At 38.1% G+C, this 21,486-nt stretch overlaps 1 protein-coding gene across 1 annotated transcript in view; it reads right to left on the reverse strand.

Moving 5' to 3' along the window:
* LOC117341944 (propionyl-CoA carboxylase beta chain, mitochondrial-like) overlaps positions 1-21,415 on the reverse strand; it is a 68,652-nt gene extending 47,237 nt beyond the window's left edge. The window contains exons 1-8 of the mRNA XM_033903827.1: positions 21,171-21,415; positions 18,107-18,220; positions 17,115-17,183; positions 16,851-16,907; positions 15,560-15,673; positions 14,545-14,605; positions 14,056-14,105; positions 12,348-12,389 (exon numbers count right to left, since the gene is read on the reverse strand). Coding sequence (XP_033759718.1) covers positions 12,348-12,389; positions 14,056-14,105; positions 14,545-14,605; positions 15,560-15,673; positions 16,851-16,907; positions 17,115-17,183; positions 18,107-18,220; positions 21,171-21,377 — 714 coding nt within the window. The 5' untranslated portion in view covers positions 21,378-21,415. The remainder of the gene's footprint in view (positions 1-12,347; positions 12,390-14,055; positions 14,106-14,544; positions 14,606-15,559; positions 15,674-16,850; positions 16,908-17,114; positions 17,184-18,106; positions 18,221-21,170) is intronic.
* Between the last annotated feature and the right edge of the window lie 71 nt (positions 21,416-21,486).

The following is a 21,486-nucleotide window of genomic DNA, read 5'->3' on the forward strand; positions in this document are numbered from 1 at the left end:
TTTGAAAAACTTACTGGGTACCCCAAGATATTTTCAGGGTATTAAGCTAAAGGACACCAACCTGTGGCAGGGGTGAGCTAAAATCAATCAAATTAATTCAATAGGAACAAATTGCAGCAGTGGATAAAACAAAACTACATTATGCAGTTATTTCATCCTAGCTTCAAGAACTCTAAGCACTGGTGAAGGTCATGCAGTAGTAGACAAAAGTGTGGAAATCTAAAGTGATTTTGTTGTACAGAAAGTAAAATTCAGCCAACAGTAATTAAGATATACAGAATGGCAGGTGTAATAACAATAATAAATTTTAGGCATTTTATCTTTTTCTTTAAATTAAAAGGATATGAAGAATATGTATATTAATATTTTGAACCTTAAGCTGTAGAACTATTTGTAGCTTATATATATTCTGCAGGGCTATATAGAAAAAGTCGTGTAGGACTTATAGAATTCCACTACAAGAGGGTTTGAAATGATATGCTTTTTAAGTCAGGAATTTGTGAAAACTTTTGAAAAATTTCTAAAAGGTTTTCTTCCATATGTTTGTCAAGATCATTAGCAGTTTATTATATTTCAAACAGAGCACTAATAAAGCTTGAAATCTAAGGACTGAGCATGTCTTTGACCATTAGACTTTAAAGAGATGGTTAAATAAGTGTTTTACAGTTGCATATATGTACAGAGATGTACAGGGTTATGGTAATTGTGTCACTATGAATTAACAGTGAGTACCGTATTTGACCTAATAAGGGCGCAGGGCACGGGTAATTGACAGTGGGGGCACCCTTATTAAGATTAGTTATTCTGAAGTTTTATGAAACAGACTATATATACCATATTGCAGAATACCCAAGGTTGTGGAAACGGTAAAATATTCAGTCATCAAAATATTCCAGATGAAAATATCTATTCATTATTCTGTAAACTCCTAAACCATGCCAGACAAGAGAATGTGTGTTCCACCATTTATGTTCAAATGGAACTTTTTTGTGTTCTATTTATAGACACAGGTGATTTCCCAGATCATATCAGACATCGTTTTCTTTGACCTAATAATTGACTTGCAATGTCTTTTACTAGCTTTCTGTTCTGAACAAAAGTTATTTATCAACAAGAATGAAGTCTTTTACTTTATCTTCACATAAAGATGGTAAGTTATTATTTGTATGTGCCCTTATTAGGTCAAATACGGTATGTATGCTTTTATGATGATTAATTAAGTTATTGTTCAAAGTTATGATATGTCAGTAGTACAGATATGATATGTATGTTTGAGGTGATGATGAACAGTTACATATCGTACAAAGTTACATATCGTACAAAATTACGATAAGTCAGTAGTAGAAATACGATAAGTATGTTCGAGGTGATGACCGACAGTTACATATCGTACAAAGTTACGATAAGTCAGTAGTACATATACGATGAGTATGTTCGGAGTGATCATAATAAACAGTAACATATCGTACAAAGTTATAATGGTATGAATGGATTTATGATTAGTAAGTTATCGTATCAAGTTAAGTTACGATAAGTCTGTATGTACAAATACGATAAGTATGTATGGATTATGATAGATAAGTTATCGTACAAAGTTACGATAGGTCAGTATTAACGGATACGATGTATGGATTATGATAGATAAGTTATCGTACAAAGTTACGAAAGGTCAGTATTAACGGATACGATAAGTATGTATGGATTATGATAGATAAGTTATTGTATAAATTAAGTTACGATAAGTCTGTATGTACAAATACGATAAGTATGTATGGATTATGATAGATAAGTTATCGTACAAAGTTACAACTAGTCTGTATGTACGGATACGATATGTATGTATGGATACAATAATTATATATAAGTATGAGGTATGAATTATGATAGATAAGTTATCGTACAAAGTTACGATAAATCTGTATGTATGAATACGATAAGTATGTATGTATTATGACAGATAAGTTATCATACACAGTTACGATAGATCTGTATGTATGGATACGATAATTATATATAAGTATGACGTATGAATTATGATAGATAAGTTATCGTACAAAGTTACGACAAGTCAGCGATCAATAAATTAAAATATGACAGATTTATCATCAAGCAATAAAATATTATAAAATCTGTAAAATGCATGGTTTGTTCTTTATGCTTCTTCAATTTTTTATTAGGTCACCTGAGACAAAGTCTCAAGTGACCTATTCTAATCCCCTTTTGTCCGTCGTCGTGCGTCGTGCGTCGTCCGTCGTCCGTCGTCCGTCCGTAAACAATTCACATTTTCAACTTCTCCAAAACCCACGAACCAAATTCTATGAAATTTGGCAGGAAGCTTCTATGGCTAAAGGTCAACCAAAATTGTAAATTATATTGTCCCCACCCCAGTGGGGCCTGAGGGGCGGGGCCAAAAAGGTTCAAATTGACTAAAACTTCAAAAATCTTCTCCTCTACTCTCAGATATGCTGGAATCAAACACTCTTCATAGATGGAAGGGTCTTAAGGTGCTTTACCAAAATTGTAAATTTCATGACCTAGGGGTTTCACGTTTGCCCCTGGGGAGGGGCTAAACTTTACTATAGTTTATATAGGGAAATCACATTTTTGACTTTAATTTATTTTATTTCTATTGGAATTCATTCTAATTTTGTAAACATTGTCAGCATGGGATGACAGTTCGATGGCATGCACATGTTGGCCCTGACTGACCCCCAGGGGCTGATGGGCGGGGCTAAAAAGGGCCAAATTGACTAAAACTTCAAAAATCTTCTTCCCTACTCTCAGATATGCTGGAATCAAACACTCTTCATAGATGGAAGGGTCTTAAGGTGCTTTACCAAAATTGTAAATTTCATGACCCAGGGGTTTCACGTTTGCCCCTGGGGAGGGGCTAAACTTTACTTTAGTTTATATAGGGAAATCACATTTTTGACTTTAATTTATTTTATTTCTATTGGAATTCATTCTAATTTTGTAAACATTGTCAGCATGGGATGACAGTTTGATGGCATGCACATGTTGGCCCTGACTGACCCCCAGGGGCTGATGGGCGGGGCTAAAAAGGGCCAAATTGACTAAAACTTCAAAAATCTTCTTCCCTACTCTCAAATATGCTGGAATCAAACACTCTTCATAGATGGAAGGGTCTTAAGGTGCTTTACCAAAATTGTAAATTTCATGACCCAGGGGTTTCACGTTTGCCCCTGGGGATGGACTAAACTTTACTATAGTTTAAATAGGGAAATCACATTTTTGACTTTAAATTATTTTATTTCTATTGGAATTCATTCCAATTTTGTAAACATTGTCAGCATGGGATGACAGTTTGATGGCATGCACATGTTGGCCCTGACTGACCCCCAGGGGCTGATGGGCGGGGCTAAAAAGGGTCATTTTATATGATATCTCAGGTGACCGTTAAGGCCCATGGGCCTCTTGTATTTTACGTATTTCCGTTGATTATCATACTTTGATTGTCTATAATTAGTAATACAGAATCACCAATACAAAATTACAATATAAAAGATTGGATCCGTTGTTCCAGCTGAAGAGGGATTAAAACAGTCGTTTGTTTGTTTGTTTTTGTTTAACGTCCTATTAACAGCCAGGGTCAAAAGAGTCGAGATCCCAGCAAGAGGCTTTAAGGAGCCAATCGAAACTGTGGAAAACGCAACTGTAACGAGGCTGAAGTGGAATCAACGCATGAGGATCCGTAAAGTAGCTATAGAGCCAATCAGAACCGTGGACAAGGTAGCTGTAATGAGGCTGAAGAGGAATTAACATAGGGAAATCCTGAAAGAAGCCAATCAGAACTGCAGACAAGGCAGCTGTAACGTACAAGGTTACATCACATATATGTATAGGATCTTCAATGAGTTGTCATTTCATATATGATTTTATGAAATGAGTTCCTTTTTATTTATTTGAGCATTGGCAAGCATAAAATAAAACTATTACTTTCATAAAATCTCAAATGAAATGAAAACAAAGCAATACTTTTTTTTATCAAAAAACTTTTTGAAATTTTTTTTTTTGAAAATTCAAAAGTTTAAAAGTCAAAATGTAGAGGAGAGAATCAAGCAGTGGCAGCCATTTTGTTGCGCCATTTTCATCATTCTTGAATCATGGGAATATATTAAGAACAAATATTTTCAAATTGGGCCAACAGATAAACCACAAAACAGTATCCTGGCCACTTAAAATGAGTGATAAACTGGTGACAACATCTGATAACATCTAGTGCCAGATCTTTTACACACAACAGCAACAAAATCTGATAAAATTAAACCGATTAAGACTTAGATAAAAATTCTACATGTTATGTGATCTTGACCTCAAAACTTGTAGAAGAAATGACTTTTATACCAGTTTTCTCACATTTAAAAAAAGAAATGCAGAACTGTCATCAAACTAAATGTGCTGCTTAATTTTAGAAATACCGGTTATATCGACACCACACAGCCATTAGCCTTTAACTACGGCTCTATCACTAGTTTGTATAAACAGCTGCAGTGAGTGTTTTGTCACTTTGACAGATCTTTTTTTAAGATATTAACTGGACAAACAGCTATCCTCCCTGTCAGATTATTCCCCTTGAGGATTAATTATGAAGAAAACCCCCGACATTCCTCACATATGGTGTGACACATTGACGAGGAAAACAGTCCCTGATTGGCTGGATGCGCTAAATCTCCAGATGTCAATTACAAGGTACAGAAATGAAACCTTGCAACCAACTCAAAAAAAACCATGACAACTCTATTTTTTATAGGTTTGATGTACCAAGTTCAAATGTCAGGAGAGAAAACATGTCAGAAGGCTGTGGTATACATTTCACTGTGTAACCATAGGAGATAGGACCTGTCCTGATACTACAGTACCTACGGCTGTCTCTAGACATCTCTCTTACACTAAAGGAGCCAGCTCCCTCAATATACAGCTGTCTCTAGACATCTCTCCTACACCTAAAGGGGCCAGCTCCCTCAATATACAGCTGTCTCTAGACATCTCTCCTACACCTAAAGGAGCCAGCTCCCTCAATATACAGCTGTCTCTAGACATCTCTCCTACACCTAAAGGGGCCAGCTCCCTCAATATACAGCTGTCTCTAGACATCTCTCCTACACCTAAAGGAGCCAGCTCCCTCAATATACAGCTGTCTCTAGACATCTCTCCTACATCTAAAGGAGCCAGCTCCCTCAATATACAGCTGTCTTTAGACATCTCTCCTACAACTAAAGAAGCCAGCTCCTTAATATACAGCTGTCCCTAGACATCTCTCCTACACCTAAAGGAGCCAACTCCCTCAATATACAGCGGTCTCTAGACATCTCTCCTACACCTAAAGGGGCCAGCTCCCTCAATATACAGCTGTCTCTAGACATCTCTCCTACATCTAAAGGAGCCAGCTCCCTCAATATACAGCTGTCTCTAGACATCTCTCCTACACCTAAAGGGGCAAGCTCCCTCAATATACAGCTGTCTCTAGACATCTCTCCTACACCTAAAGGAGCCAGCTCCCTCAATATACAGCTGTCTCTAGACATCTCTCCTACATCTAAAGGAGCCAGCTCCCTCAATATACAGCTGTCTCTAGACATCTCTCCTACACCTAAAGGAGCCAGCTCCCTCAATATACAGCTGTCTCTAGACATCTCTCCTACAACTCAAGAAGCCAGCTCCCTCAATATACAGCTGTCTCTAGACATCTCTCCTACACCTAAACCAGCCAGTATTCCTCAATATACAGCTGTCTCTAGACATCTCTCCTACACCTAAAGGAGCCAGCTCCCTCAATATACAGCTGTCTCTAGACATCTCTCCTACACCTAAAGGGGCCAGCTCCCTCAATATACAGCTGTCTCTAGACATCTCTCCTACACCTAAAGGGGCCAGCTCCCTCAATATACAGCTGTCTCTAGACATCTCTCCTACACCTAAAGGAGCCAGCTCCCTCAATATACAGCAGCCTCTAGACATCTCTCCTATAACTAAAGGAGCCAGCTCCCTCAATATACAGCTGTCTCTAGACATCTCTCCTACAACTAAAGAAGCCAGCTCCCTCAATATACAGCTGTCTCTAGACATCTCTCCTACACCTAAAGGAGCCAGCTCCCTCAATATACAGCTGTCTCTAGACATCTCTCCTACAACTCAAGAAGCCAGCTCCCTCAATATACAGCTGTCTCTAGACATCTCTCCTACACCTAAACCAGCCAGCTCCCTCAATATACAGCTGTCTCTAGACATCTCTCCTACATCTAAAGGACCCAGCTCCCTCAATATACAGCTGTCTCTAGACATCTCTCCTACACCTAAAGGGGCCAGCTCCCTCAATATACAGCTGTCTCTAGACATCTCTCCTACACCTAAAGGAGCCAGCTCCCTCAATATACATCTGTCTCTAGACATCTCTCCTACACCTAAACCAGCCAGCTCCCTCAATATACAGCTGTCTCTAGACATCTCTCCTACACCTAAAGGAGCCAGCTCCCTCAATATACAGCTGTCTCTAGACATCTCTCCTACACCTAAAGGGGCCAGCTCCCTCAATATACAGCTGTCTCTAGACATCTCTCCTACACCTAAAGGAGCCAGCTCCCTCAATATACAGCAGCCTCTAGACATCTCTCCTATAACTAAAGGAGCCAGCTCCCTCAATATACAGCTGTCTCTAGACATCTCTCCTACAACTAAAGAAGCCAGCTCCCTCAATATACAGCTGTCTCTAGACATCTCTCCTACACCTAAAGGAGCCAGCTCCCTCAATATACAGCTGTCTCTAGACATCTCTCCTACAACTCAAGAAGCCAGCTCCCTCAATATACAGCTGTCTCTAGACATCTCTCCTACACCTAAACCAGCCAGCTCCCTCAATATACAGCTGTCTCTAGACATCTCTCCTTCACCTAAAGGAGCCAGCTCCCTCAATATACAGCTGTCTCTAGACATTTCTCCTACACCTAAACCAGCCAGCTCCCTCAATATACAGCTGTCTCTAGACATCTCTCCTACACCTAAAGGAGACAGCTCCCTCAATATACAGCTGTCTCTAGACATCTCTCCTACACCTAAAGGGGCCAGCTCCCTCAATATACAGATGTCTCTAGACATTTCTCCTACACCTAAACCAGCCAGCTCCCTCAATATACAGCTGTCTCTAGACATTTCTCCTACACCTAAACCAGCCAGCTCCCTCAATATACAGCTGTCTCTAGACATCTCTCCTACACCTAAAGGTGCCAGCTCCCTCAAAATACAGCTGTCTCTAGACATCTCTCCTACATCTAAAGGAGCCAGCTCCCTCAATATACAGCTGTCTCTAGACATCTCTCCTACACCTAAAGGGGCCAGCTCCCTCAATATACAGCAGTCTCTAGACATCTCTCCTACACCTAAACCAGCCAGCTTACTCAATATACAGCTGTCTCTAGACATCTCTCCTACACCTAAACCAGCCAGCTCCCTCAATATACAGCTGTCTCTAGACATCTCTCCTACATCTAAAGGAGCCAGCTCCCTCAATATACAGCTGTCTTTAGACATCTCTCCTACACCTAAAGGGGCCAGCTCCCTCAATATACAGCTGTCTCTAGACATCTCTCCTACACCTAAAGGAGCCAGCTCCCTCAATATACAGCTGTCTCTAGACATCTCTCCTACACCTAAAGGGGCCAGCTCCCTCAATATACAGCAGTCTCTAGACATCTCTCCTACACCTAAACCAGCCAGCTTACTCAATATACAGCTGTCTCTAGACATCTCTCCTACACCTAACCAGGCCAGCTCCCTCAATATACAGCTGTCTCTAGACATCTCTCCTACATCTAAAGGAGCCAGCTCCCTCAATATACAGCTGTCTTTAGACATCTCTCCTACACCTAAAGGGGCCAGCTCCCTCAATATACAGCTGTCTCTAGACATCTCTCCTACACCTAAAGGAGCCAGCTCCCTCAATATACAGCTGTCTCTAGACATCTCTCCTACACCTAAAGGAGCCAGCTCCCTCAATATACAGCTGTCTCTAGACATCTCTCCTACACCTAAAGGAGCCAGCTCCCTCAATATACAGCTGTCTCTAGACATCTCTCCTACATCTAAAGGAGCCAGCTCCCTCAATATACAGCTGTCTCTAGACATCTCTCCTACATCTAAAGGACCCAGCTCCCTCAATATACATCTGTCTCTAGACATCTCTCCTTCACCTAAAGGAGCCAGCTCCCTCAATATACAGCTGTCTCTAGACATCTCTCCTACACCTAAAGGAGCCAGCTCCCTCAATATACAGCTGTCTCTAGACATCTCTCCTACACCTAAAGGAGCCAGCTCCCTCAATATACAGCTGTCTCTAGACATCTCTCCTACACCTAAAGGGGCCAGCTCCCTCAATATACAGCAGTCTCTAGACATCTCTCCTACACCTAAAGGGGCCAGCTCCCTCAATATACAGCTGTCTCTAGACATCTCTGCTACAACTCAAGAAGCCAGCTCCCTCAATATACAGCAGTCTCTAGACATCTCTCCTACACCTAAAGGAGCCAGCTCCCTCAATATACAGCTGTCTCTAGACATCTCTCCTACACCTAAAGGGGCCAGCTCCCTCAATATACAGCTGTCTCTAGACATCTCTCCTACACCTAAAGGAGCCAGCTCCCTCAATATACAGCTGTCTCTAGACATCTCTCCTACACCTAAAGGGGCCAGCTCCCTCAATATACAGCTGTCTCTAGACATCTCTCCTACACCTAAAGGAGCCAGCTCCCTAAATATACAGATGGCATGCATACTTTTATTCTTTATCCTCTACCCATGTCAGAGCTAGTGTTAAATAACTTAACACTGACCGTCCACCTCCGTCTCTTAGTACAATTCTATGTTTGGTAAGTAACATTGACCTTTAACCTCCATCTCTGAAATACAAATCCATGATTGGTGAGTAATCTTGACCTTTAACCTCTGTGTCTTATGTACAAAGTCTATGATAGGGGCCGCGGTGGCCGAGTGGTTAAGGTGTCCCTGACACTTTATCACTAGCCCTCCACCTCTGGGTTGCGAGTTCGAAACCTAAGTGGGGCAGTTGCCAGGTACTGACCGTAGGCCGGTGGTTTTTCTCCGGGTACTCCGGCTTTCCTCCACCTCCAAAACCTGGCACATCCTTAAATGACCCTGGCTGTTGGGACGTTAAACAAAAACAAACAAACAAACAAAGATAGGGACAGTTGAATACAAGGACATTTAACCTCTGAAGTTTAACTCCATGACTGGTAAGTAACCTTGACCTTTAACCTCTGCGTCTAAAAGTACAATTTTATGATTGGTACAGTAGGTAACATTGCCTCTAGAGCCTTGCTCCCCTAATTTTTCTAGTAAAACCATGATTGCCTCTAGAGCCTCTCTCCCCTAATCTTTCAGTAAAATCCCTGATTGCCTCTAGAGCCTCACTCCCCTAATCTTCAAGTTAAACCCTGATTGCCTCTAGAGCCTCGCTCCTCTAATCTTTTAGTAAAAACCCTGATTGCCTCTAGAGCCTCACTCCCCTAATCTTCTAGTAAAAACCCTGATTGCCTCTAGAGCCTCACTCCCCTAATCTTCTAGTAAAAACCCTGATTGCCTCTAGAGCCTCACTCCTCTAATCTTTTAGTAAAAACCCTGATTGCCTCTTGAGCCTCGCTCCCCTAATCTTCTAGTAAAAACCCTGATTGCCTCTAGAGCCTCGCTCCTCTAATCTTTTAGTAAAAACCCTGATTGCCTCTAGAGCCTCACTCCCCTAATCTTCTAGTAAAACCCCTGATTGCCTCTAGAGCCTCTCTCCCCTAATCTTCTAGTAAAAACCCTGATTGCCTCTAGAGCCTCGCTCCTCTATTCTTCTAGTAAAACCCTGATTGCCTCTAGAGCCTCGCTCCCCTAATCTTTCCTTTTATCGTCACTTGACTCAGTCCTTGAGATAATAGAAGTCTGCCGTTAAGATGTTTTTTATACAGGTGTTAATGATAATAGCGGCTACCTTTGTTGTTGATTAGCCGGTTAATGTCTAGTTTGCTATACACCTGCTTGGTGCTTAAAGAGAATGGCCGGCACAGACGGACCTACCATTACTTATATGTCTACACGGTTATCACAGAACACTTGATCTTTACGAGAATAGCAGAAAACTGTAATTAGGGCCTGGAGAAGTCGTTAACAAAATGGCTGACCCATCATACCATTGTTCATGCATGAATTCCAAAACAAACCAAATAGTTCTGTAGTCAAAGATAACATATATTTGTTTTTACACCAAAAGAAATTGTCCGAGAATTCTTCAGGGTTCTAACAAACCGGTTCCTTTATGTATCAAAACATCTTCTGATCTTGTTAGTCAAGCCTCTAAACCTCTTTCTGTGGTATAATAGGCCACCCCCTCCCATCCCACCGCGCCCCTTCCCCCCTCCCTCATCCCCACTCACTAAAATTTTCTTTTTTTACTGTAAATGAAGCAACCTAAAACATATCTTATCAAATAATAATTTTCGATTTAAGTTTACATTTTGTCTTACCTTCTGGTAAAACATTATTTTCAAAAACAGCTAACATCATTTACCATTTATTTAGTAACAATCATACATTAACAAGTGTGATTTAACAAGAGGCCAATGGGGCTAAACGGGCATCCGACAAACATTTACAGCAGGGACACACTCCTCAATCCAGCATCATTACCATAAATTGTCTGTTCACAGCCAGTTATGTTTCAGATCAAATTTGGTTTTTATCCATTAAGGATTAAGGGAGGTGTAACATCTTAAAACAAAATTTCAGTTAAAGTTATGGTTCTCGGGCCTCACCCCTCTATCCCCATGGGTCAGACCAGCCTCATTTATATAAATTATAATTGCCCTCCCAAAATGATGTTTCAGACTAAATTTGGGTATAATCCATGACGGAATTCATGAGGAGTAGCATTTTAAAGCAAATTTTCAGCTAAGTTCCAATTTTGGGGCCACGCCCCTTGTCCCTATGGGTCACACCAGCCTTCTTTATATAAATCATTATTGCCTTTCCCCTAATGATGTTTCTTATCAAATCTGGTTGTTATCTATTAAGGAATTAAGTTAAGGAAAAGTATTTTGAAAGTAAAAGTCTAACGGCGGATAGTGCACAGCGCATGGTGAACTGCGGGTGACGTTAGATGGAGCACAATGGCTATATTTTATCTGAAATAACCTAAAAACTGTTCTGTTGGCATTTCCTGATTCATTTAAATCACAAATCATCAATGATAAAATTTTAACCAATTCCAAAAAACAACGAAATGCGCAACAATATGTTCAATTATGTATTAATTGTGGTTCATATGCTTCCCAACACTTTGCATAAAATATACCAGTACTGTATTAGACCATGGATAGTTAAAGGAAAACAATACTGACTTTATAACAAAACCATAATTCAAACTAAAAATCGATAAGAGGAAAGGTCTTAAGGTAGAATGTTGCAGTACTCTATACGTATCTCAAATGAAAAAGAGATCCAGTTTCATTGTTTTCACCTGGAGTTGCTTCCCTTTTTAGCAATAAATCTGTAGACAACATGCTTTGCTGGTTTCATTGTCAAAGAATCAACATGACTATGATCCAATGACATTTTGATTATTAATGAGCCATTTTACACACAATGTCTTGATATTTGCATGTAACAATAGTTTTCTGCAACACTACTTACTGCAAAAACTTATGATTTCTAGACAGCACAACAACCTGTATCTGAATTTATATGAATACAAAAGAGTACTGAAAAAAACGCCCATATCAATTTCACAGGAAAATAGCTTATAGCCTAGGAAGGCCTTAATACATACAGTAGAAAATGGTCCTGTACACAACCTTATAGTGACTGTTGGAGGAAACCATGTCAGTGTATGCAGGGAAAACCAACGTGGTCATGCAAGTGACATCATAATTATATCTTTTCAGGTTTGATCATAGAATTACATGATTCCTTATACCACCAAGTAACCCCATTTGTGCACTTGTGTCACCAGTTTTAGTTTTGAGGTGTAAATATCACCGATTTGGCCACAAAAATTAAGTCATACAGTAGCAATTCTTAAAAATATCAATCCATTAGAGAAAATTAACACTGGCAGCTTGTGTATAATAGGTCAATGACATTTAGGGGATTGGAAATCAAACAATCATGGCATAGTATGTTTATTATGCACAAATTTGATGTGTGGACGTTAGCATCAAAATCTGCTGAAAGAAATGAATATTTTATTTTGAAATGAAAATAATGGGTGAAAAGATAGATAAAAAGTGTAACCCTCTCAATTATTTTTCTCGATGACACAGAAATCATAAAACACCTACCTTAACAACATCCGGCCCCGTGATGAAGAGGTAGGAAGTGTCCTACAACAAATAAAATCATAGTCATACAGATGCTTGACACGTTAGTCTGTCTCAGTGGTATGCCGAAAACTATACTCTAAAGACAAGAACATTAGTCCTTAACTTGTTGTGATTGAGGTACCCCTTCAGATATCTCCTTACTCTCCAATCACCCAGCTTACCCCTTTAGATATCTCCTTACTCTCCAATCACCCAGCTTACCCCTTTAGATATCTCCTTACTCTCCAATCACCCAGCTTACCCCTTTAGATATCTCCTTACTCTCCAATCACCCAGCTTACCCCTTTAGATATAATCTCCTTACTCTCCAATCACCCAGCTTACCTTACGGTAACCAAGCATCCAAAGGACACTTGAACCAAACTATCCACTAGCTACTACTCGCACTATCCACTAGCTACTACTTCCCCCAGTATTGACTCTACCCTAGGACTTCAACAAAAGCTATGAGAGACACATCATTGATTCTGATCGATGCTTCTTTATGTCATCATTTCTTACATAAAACCTTCAGTATAAGTAATTAGCCAAGCTAATTAAGCCTTCAGTACCTGGAGTTTACACCTGGGCAAAGATGGTACTTCATACTTCATCAGCAAAGCATGTATTGTATTTTAGATTTATCAAGTGTACTTCAATTAATGTTTTCGTAAATGACTTTGTAGTCCTGTGATACACATTTCTATCATTGAGAATATTGTAATGTAAACTTTGTTCATTTTACTACGATGGCGAAAAAACTTATAATAATTACGCTTGTTGGCCCGGATGGAAGCGTGTGAGGGGTCTTACTGTAGGAAGAAACCATAGTCCCCAGGGAAACTCAAGTGGCCACGAGCAGGTGACCCCATACCTTTTCCCGTCCGATCAGGGAATCGAACCCCGGCCGTCTAGGTGAAAGGCAAGTGTGTTACCACTGTGCCACCCGACCACCCAGAACATTACCTTATGCAAGCACAGCTTCACATTTAACTGTCAGATATACAACTTATACAAATCCAATAAAGGAACAAACGATTTGTCTCACAAAACATACTGAATTATCTACACATAGGAGAAAGCAGGGCATGACAACCTGGAGATACTAATATGTTGTATGATCTGAACTATTGTCAAATATTAACTGATATGCATTTTGAACACATTTTTTTATGTTTAAAGACAAGTTTATTTGTATTGAATTACTAGTTACTGTCCAGAGGGCAAACATATCAACCTGGAGTCAGGAGGTTGGCTGATAGCAGGAAAATAACAACGAAATTTATCAGGAATTCTAGTGAACTGCAGAATACATGGTTGGGTTTATTGCTGGATGAATATGGTAGCAAGATGAAATTATTTATTAAAACAGCTAATTTTATAAATGAAGTAAGAAAATAGACATAGGGATACAAGGGAGAAAATTGCTGGTTTTATTTGGCCATGCCTATGTTGTGTGTTTGGGAAAAAAATCTCGAAAATCACTGAATTCATATACATTGTATATCCAAAAATTATATTAGGTCTAACTGGAAATGTAACAAAATCTCAATAATGCTTTAGAATTTTACACACACACAAGAAAAGTATTTGTATTTTTGATAAACTGTAGTTGTAATGCAGAATTTTGATTCCAAACCTGCTGAAAATTGAAAATGTTATGGGAGACAAAGGGGAAGTAACTCACTTTAACCATGAATGTAAAATCTGTCAACGCTGGTGAGTACACAGCACCACCTGGAAAATGAAAATTAAATCTGTTTACAAAACTGTGTAAATAAACAATGAATTACACTTAAATAACAGTTAAACAAGAAATAAACAAACAATCTAAAAAGATTTTTTGAAAATTGAAGAAAATTAAAAACAACAAAATATGTTTTTTTCTTTCTTTTTCTTTTCATATCATATTTTTGACAAGAGGCTTAGAGAAAATTTTTAACTTTTAATTTTATTTCATGTATATATCAATGTCAAAGTTTTCCCCTGAAGTATTTCCTCATTATTTAAAATACGGTATTATTTTGCTCAGTTATTTTTCTCAATGAATTGTTAAATTCTTCAATTTTCGGTATTACAAAAAGAAATATATTTGAATTTCAATCCTGCTCAATGTTTGACCATTTATTCACCAGACATTAGATATGAAGCTGCATGCAATGATTAGTCAACGTACCAGCACAGGGGCCCATGATGAGAGATATCTGTGGTATCACACCCGAGGCATTCACATTTCTCTGTAAATGAAGAAAATCTCATCAACTTAACAAGCATACTGGGTATATTCAGGGCTTTTTCTGAGGGCTTTTAGGGCTGATAAAGGGCCCCATTCCCGATTGAAATTATTTCATATTTTAACTAAATTCCCAAAATTTGTATTTTAATCCTGAAAATTTCTTTTCCAATTTACCAATTTTCTTCCTAAAATAAGACAAAAAAGCCCATTCTTAAATCAATGAAAAAAAGGCCTGGTATTGCTTAATCATTATATGTCCCCTACCTGTCCCCGCTAAAAATAGTAACATTGATCTTGACCTTGACCCCAAACCCCTGAAATTCAAATATGTGCAGCATTTTATGGTCCTTTATCATTGTGTGCAGTTTGCATGGTCAAAATCCCTCAAGGAATGAAGCTATTATGCTGACACACTTTGATTTTACGTACAAAATGGATGGAGAGGAAACCTGGTTTTACCGGTAGGGGACGAATTAAATACTTCCTTCACTCAACATTGCTTTATTTTCATCAACTAATGCATTCAGTAAATATATTATTTGATATAGTAAAGAAAACTTCAAGAATGGTATACATAAACATTTCACTATATACAAAATATATCCATTGTGTTATTCAAAACATAATACCTGCAAATGTTATCATGAGACGAAATTAAGAATCTTAAAATTGTGTACTTTTTAAAAAATTTTCAATTTCATGCAACTTTTATAAACATCATCAGGGATCTTTTTCATTTCAGCTTACCAAATAGAGGCTGGCTAAAAGCAAATATTTCTTGAAGATTTATTTTAAAAGAAGCATATGAATTTGGAAATCACGCAAGACCCCATTTTAACATGAATGCATGAAAAGAGTTTAAAGTGAAAACACACCATGTAAAAGAAACAAAGAGACAGGAACCATATTAGTAAGAAAATTTAGGCACATTGGTATATAAATCTGGCTCTCTTACTTGGAAGATATCAGCATATCCAGCGAGAGACTCAACGCCTTCCTGAATCCTGGCCCCGCCCGAGTCGTTAAGGCCAATGACTGGAGCACCGACCAACATGGCCTGGTCCATCACCTACATAGACATAAACAAGTTTTAATTAGGTCATGCGGTATTTGACCATGTTCTCAGTAGTATGACCAGTTTTTATATTTCTTAGAATAGATTTTCTGTCTATCTCAGACTGACTAAAAGATAGCTGGAGTATGTGAATTTTTTGCATTTCTGAAGTATTGTGTCTGCATGGGTTTTCCTGCTGTCTTCTCACAGGGGCCTGAACATATTAATCCACTGGGAATATATTTTGGTATTTTTGGAAGCTGTCCTCACACAGGGACTTGAATGTATTTATCCAATGGGAATATATTTTGGTATTTTTGTAAGCTTGTTCATTTGGTTGTTTGCTGGGATTCTCGCCCAATGAACAGCCAAGGTCACTTTGGGACGGGGTATCCTTGTAGTAGTTGGTGACTACCTCACTGAACAACATACAGGAGGCCTGTCACATGCCATCCGGAGCAATTAGGGTAAAGTGTCTTGCCCAAGGACACAACCACGACAGCACAGACCGGGCTGTTTCCAAGCCTTCCGAGAAATACCTACCAACATGGGTAAGGTCAGCATCTAGCCATGCACCTCGGATCTTCACCTGAGGTTACTTGGCCAGCGCTCTAACTGACTGAGCTATCAAGGCCCCCTTTTTTAAGCATAATTAGGAGTACTTGAGTAATTGAAATGATGTAGTGTAATTTCCAAGTTTCTGTTACATTTTCAAAGTACAAATATTCTAGATACCATTGAACATAGTTTAATGGTTCTCATTCATGAAGTACTAAATTTTAAGTTGTTAATAAATGTAAATAAATGTGTGAAAAACCAGGGAACTGACAGGAATTTATTGAACCCAGGCCTCCGGTATGATAATCCTTGGATCTATCTCAGGAGTCAAAGTCATAAACATGCTCCATCAGCTGAGTGACAGAAACTGTATGGAACACTCTGTTCAATCCTAACCGATCCATACCTTTTAAATAAGTATTTAACCATGATCATTATATTGAAAATACTGAAAGGTTCCCAGATTTATCTCCCCTTTTACCCCTAGCAGAATCTCTTAATTTTTCCAGTCTTAACTTGGACATCAAAAAATCTTATTTCATGACATCTTTCATATCAGAACAAATTTATACAAAACATATTGGGATGGAGTGAATATTTGTGACATTCATCATCAAATATCTTATATAGTTACCTTACAGATTTTCTTGGCATGAGCTCCGGACAAACTACCCCCAAAAACTGTGAAATCCTGTCAGTGAAAATAAAACAATATTTGTTCACAACTGAATATTAAAATCAATCAAGAGGTATATTATATATACAAAGTATATAAAACAGTATGATGTAACTTATTATTGTCAGCAAATAAAAAGGATGACATATCAAGTTATGTTTCAAATTTTTAAATACATTTGGGTTTTTTTTTTCATGTGACACTAAGAAAAATTCTTTTTACCTGACTGAAGACGAAGCAGGTTCTTCCATTAATTTGACCACGCCCTGTCACCACACTGTCCCCTGGGTACTGAAAACAATAATCAGTTCAGGTCTTATATCGGTGTTGCTGGTAATTATGTTTACTAAAATAATGAATGCCTTATGTTTCCTATACGTATGACTTTAAAAGTCAAGAAAATGACAGGGAAAATGTTGTTACACAAATGACCCTTGTTTTGACCTTTAACTCTTGTTTTGACCTTTCACCCTTGTTTTTGAGGGTCATGGCCTGTTTTTACATCATCAGAGGATAGCAGCACTGGTTACACTACCGTACAAATTTAAATTTTAGTTTGGTTTATTTTCTATTACAGCCAGGGTCATTTAAGGACGTGCCAGGTTTAGGAGGTGTAGGAAAGCCGGAGTACCCCGAGAAAAACCACCGACCTACGGTCAGTACATGGCTTTTTAAAACAATCCTGATAAAATTAAATAAATTTATATGTCAAAAGATGAAAACCTCATTACCATTTTATCAGCTAATAACTATGATATGATTATACGAGGAACTAGACAATTCATTAAACAGATATTAGAACTGAGGAGAATCGGCTTGCATCCAGTATAATCTAATTCTACTTATATATTGTTCAACCATTATAATGCTTGTATACATAAATTTATATTGCCATCAAATTACTTATGCAATAGATTCGTGCAACAGACATTTAAAACTGAAATCAAAATTGCATTAAATTTACTTCTATAATTTGCCAAACGTCAAATTGAAATTGACATTAAAATCACATTAAATTTACTTCTATAATTTGCCAATGTTAAATTGTTATTGAAATCAAAATTACATTAAATTTACTTCTATAATTTGCCAAATGACATTGAAATCAAAATAACACTAAATTAACTTCTATAATTTGCCAAATGTCAAATTTAAATTTAAATCAAAATTACATTAAATTTTAAGCTTTAGGCATTGCTCTTGCTCTAAACTACCTTTTCTTTTTCCATCCCAAAGTCTGTACAGTTGTGTTCCAGAAACATGTCATACTCAATGAATGAGTTCTGGTCCATCAGCAGCCGAACCCTCTCTCTGGCTGTCAGCTTTCCCTACAAATATAAATTCATTACAATAACTTTCAAATAGCAGAACAGTTTTTTCCTGCCTATACATTTGAAGTGTATTAAAGTTTGGAAAGGGCTTAATTTTTAGCTTAATCATACTATTTTTACTTATAATATGCAGATAAAACAACCTATACCGAAATAAAGTACACAAAAGTATACTTTTAGACTACTTTATAACTACCCGGTACTTTTTTCCTACTTTTACGAAAAGTTCAAAAAAAAACTTTTTTTGTACTCTTCTGGACTCAGAAAATTTTCCATAGTACTTTTTTTGTACTAAATTTTTGTACTAAATTTGGACACTGAAATTTTTCAGAGTACTTTTTTGTGCTAAAATCTGACTTAGAATTTTTTTGAAAGATTGTGAAAATATGGATGTACTTTTTTCCTACTTTTTTTTTACTTGGAATTTTCAGCTATTGCCATTGTGCTTTTTTTGTATAGTGGAACCTTTATAAACCAAACATGCATGGGGCATGGATATTTGTTCGGTTTACAGAACGTTCGGTTTGATCAAAATGACCGGTCGAATTCCGTACAATGACAATTTGTTCGATATTCAGAAGTGTTCGGTTTTCGGAAGTAACAGACAATGCACTGTACTTATTTTGGACTTTAGACACATTGTGTGGGGTTACAATATATTAATATTGATATTTTCAAACATAAATCTGACTTGGAACTTTTTCAGTCGACTACAAATCTACGGTAAGACTAAAAAAATAAAAAAAATATCAATCAAATAAGATACAGAAAATTATCATTTGGTAATTAATATCAAATGTTTTTCATATTGTTTTTTAATATCAAATGTTTTTAATATTGTTTTTTTTTTAAAAGAAACATTTATGTCTTTTTATGTTGCAAAAATTACTTTTCATTCTTTGATCAGTACCACAGAGATTTATTTTACATGGACAGGGATAACCCCAGTTTTACCAGGGTGAGATTTTCTTATCTCACCCTAGGGAAAGGACAAGCTACACGTGCTCTTCTCACGTTCTCAACAATTGTATTTCATCACGTCAACAATACCATGACGTCACAGCAACAGTACAATCACGTCGACGTTGACAATTCAATCACGTCATGTCACATTTCCTTGCATTGATTTAATCATATTATATACATAAGAGGGTAAACAGGGTAAGAGAAAAATAATCATTCACTCCCATGGAAGTGAGACATATGCATGGGAATCTCAACCCTTGGGGTAAGATAATCAAGCTGCCAAACATGAGCCTTGCCATCAGGTGAGATTCCCCTGTCTCACCCCCAAGGGGTACTCCAATAATATTAGAGGTTTACACGACAGGAAACTTTTGACAGGCTGTCATGTAACCTCTAATTACCACCGCACGTAAAACCTGTTGCTGTGACCCACATAATTAAAGTCGTTTAAAAGTTATCTTTACCAACATTTCATATGATCTGACTTACCTTATTCTATTTATCTATCATAAATACACAAAGTTACACAACGTGTGTCCATATCTTTATCCAATATCAGTGATTATTAGCCTCTTTTGTCGTTTAAGTGTAGGTCCCATTTGTATATACCGCCATTATGCGCCATACTTGTTTTGATTGTGACCTCTCAAGGTTATTTCCGGTTTATCCAAATTTGGAGTTGAAATAGACGAAACAAACGAAACGCTGTGAAAATATTACGTTACGCTATCCGTTTTATTTGTAATCTGTATTTTATAATAACCGGAACAGCAAAGTTGTTTTAGTGACCCAATATTTGAACACAGTAGGTTGCAAGTGAGTTATTGCTGATATAATTATATTCAAGAGGTGTCCATCAACAGTTTGTGCACAAATGGATTGATAGTTCATCAACAAGTAAGCGTACACATATTTGTTAACACGAATTATCGTTTTAGATGGTTTATGACACTTTTTTATCGCGCCCCAGAATCAGGGTGCTGGCAGCTACAAGAAAAACATGCTGAGGGGATATGAGGTCGCAATATCCACCAATGTAATCAGGTGGAATAAGACCTCATATACGTATAGGAGTACCCCAAGGGGGTGAAAGATTCTATTATTCTCCCATACTTCACAGGGTTATCCGGCAGTTGCTAGGTAAAAGATAAATCAATCTTACACAGGGTGGGTAAAGACAGCCGGCACGCGCTATATGACGCTGCTCACAATGACGTAACGTCATCATTTTACGTTGAGTAACCAAGTTGTAAATGATGACGTCATCAATTTTAATGCACATTCCAAGGAGCATTGAAGATGATGCGATGAGCCTCGTGCTGACTGGCCAAACTCTTACACTCGGGTTGAGATATCCCTGTCCACGGAACAGACCCATGTTAGATCACACAGGGGGGTAAAGACAGCTGACAGCCTGGCACCCGCTATATGATGCTGCTCAAAATAATGTAACGTCATCATTTTATGTTGAGTAAACATTCTTAAATGATGACATCACCAATTTTGATGCAGTCATTCCAAGGAGCATTATAGATGTTGCAATGAAAAATTTCATAAAAACTTGCATTTTCAATATGTGAGGAAAATAATAATGCATGGTTCTGCTCTGCGAACAAGGTATTATCTCAACACTCGTGTAAGAGTTTGGTTGGACAGCACTCTGCATGCAAGCCTCGTGCTGGCCAGCCAAACTCGGGTTGAGGTATCCATGTCCACGGAACAGACCTATGTTAGATTCTATTAGTTCATCAGAACTTCTTGTGGGTCTCCCAATTAAAGCAAATCTAGATTATTTTTTTCATGTTTTGCCCTCGTTTAAGTCGTTATAACGATTTTGAGTTAGTATTACGACTGCGTTATTACGTCAGTATTCTCTGTTGTCTTTTAACAGGGAAAATAATATAACTGCCATCACCAATGGTTTCAGTGAATGTGATAGCCTTGACAATCACCACCATTGCCCAGGCACCATAGGGCCTACCTTCTCGTGTTGTTTTTCGATCCTCTTGACGCCCCCTCCCTGCGAAGCCTTCTCTCTCAGATCGTCAACCTTTTTCCGAACGCTCAGAGTGTGTCCAGCACTCCCAGCCACCACACTGTATGATGACCGCTGTAAAAACCACCGACATTGTCGAGAAATCGCGGTTTGTCGTTGAAGACACCTCGACATCTTCGTCAAGGTCTCCATGTTGTTGGGATTCGGGGTCAAACGGGGTCAACGATGAAGTTTTCCTATTAAAAATCTAATACAGTATTTTTTTTACGTAATAAATATTTTCCAAACAATATCCTTATCT

The sequence above is a fragment of the Pecten maximus genome, chromosome 14 (genome assembly GCF_902652985.1).
Source record: "Pecten maximus chromosome 14, xPecMax1.1, whole genome shotgun sequence".
Taxonomy (NCBI): domain Eukaryota; kingdom Metazoa; phylum Mollusca; class Bivalvia; order Pectinida; family Pectinidae; genus Pecten; species Pecten maximus.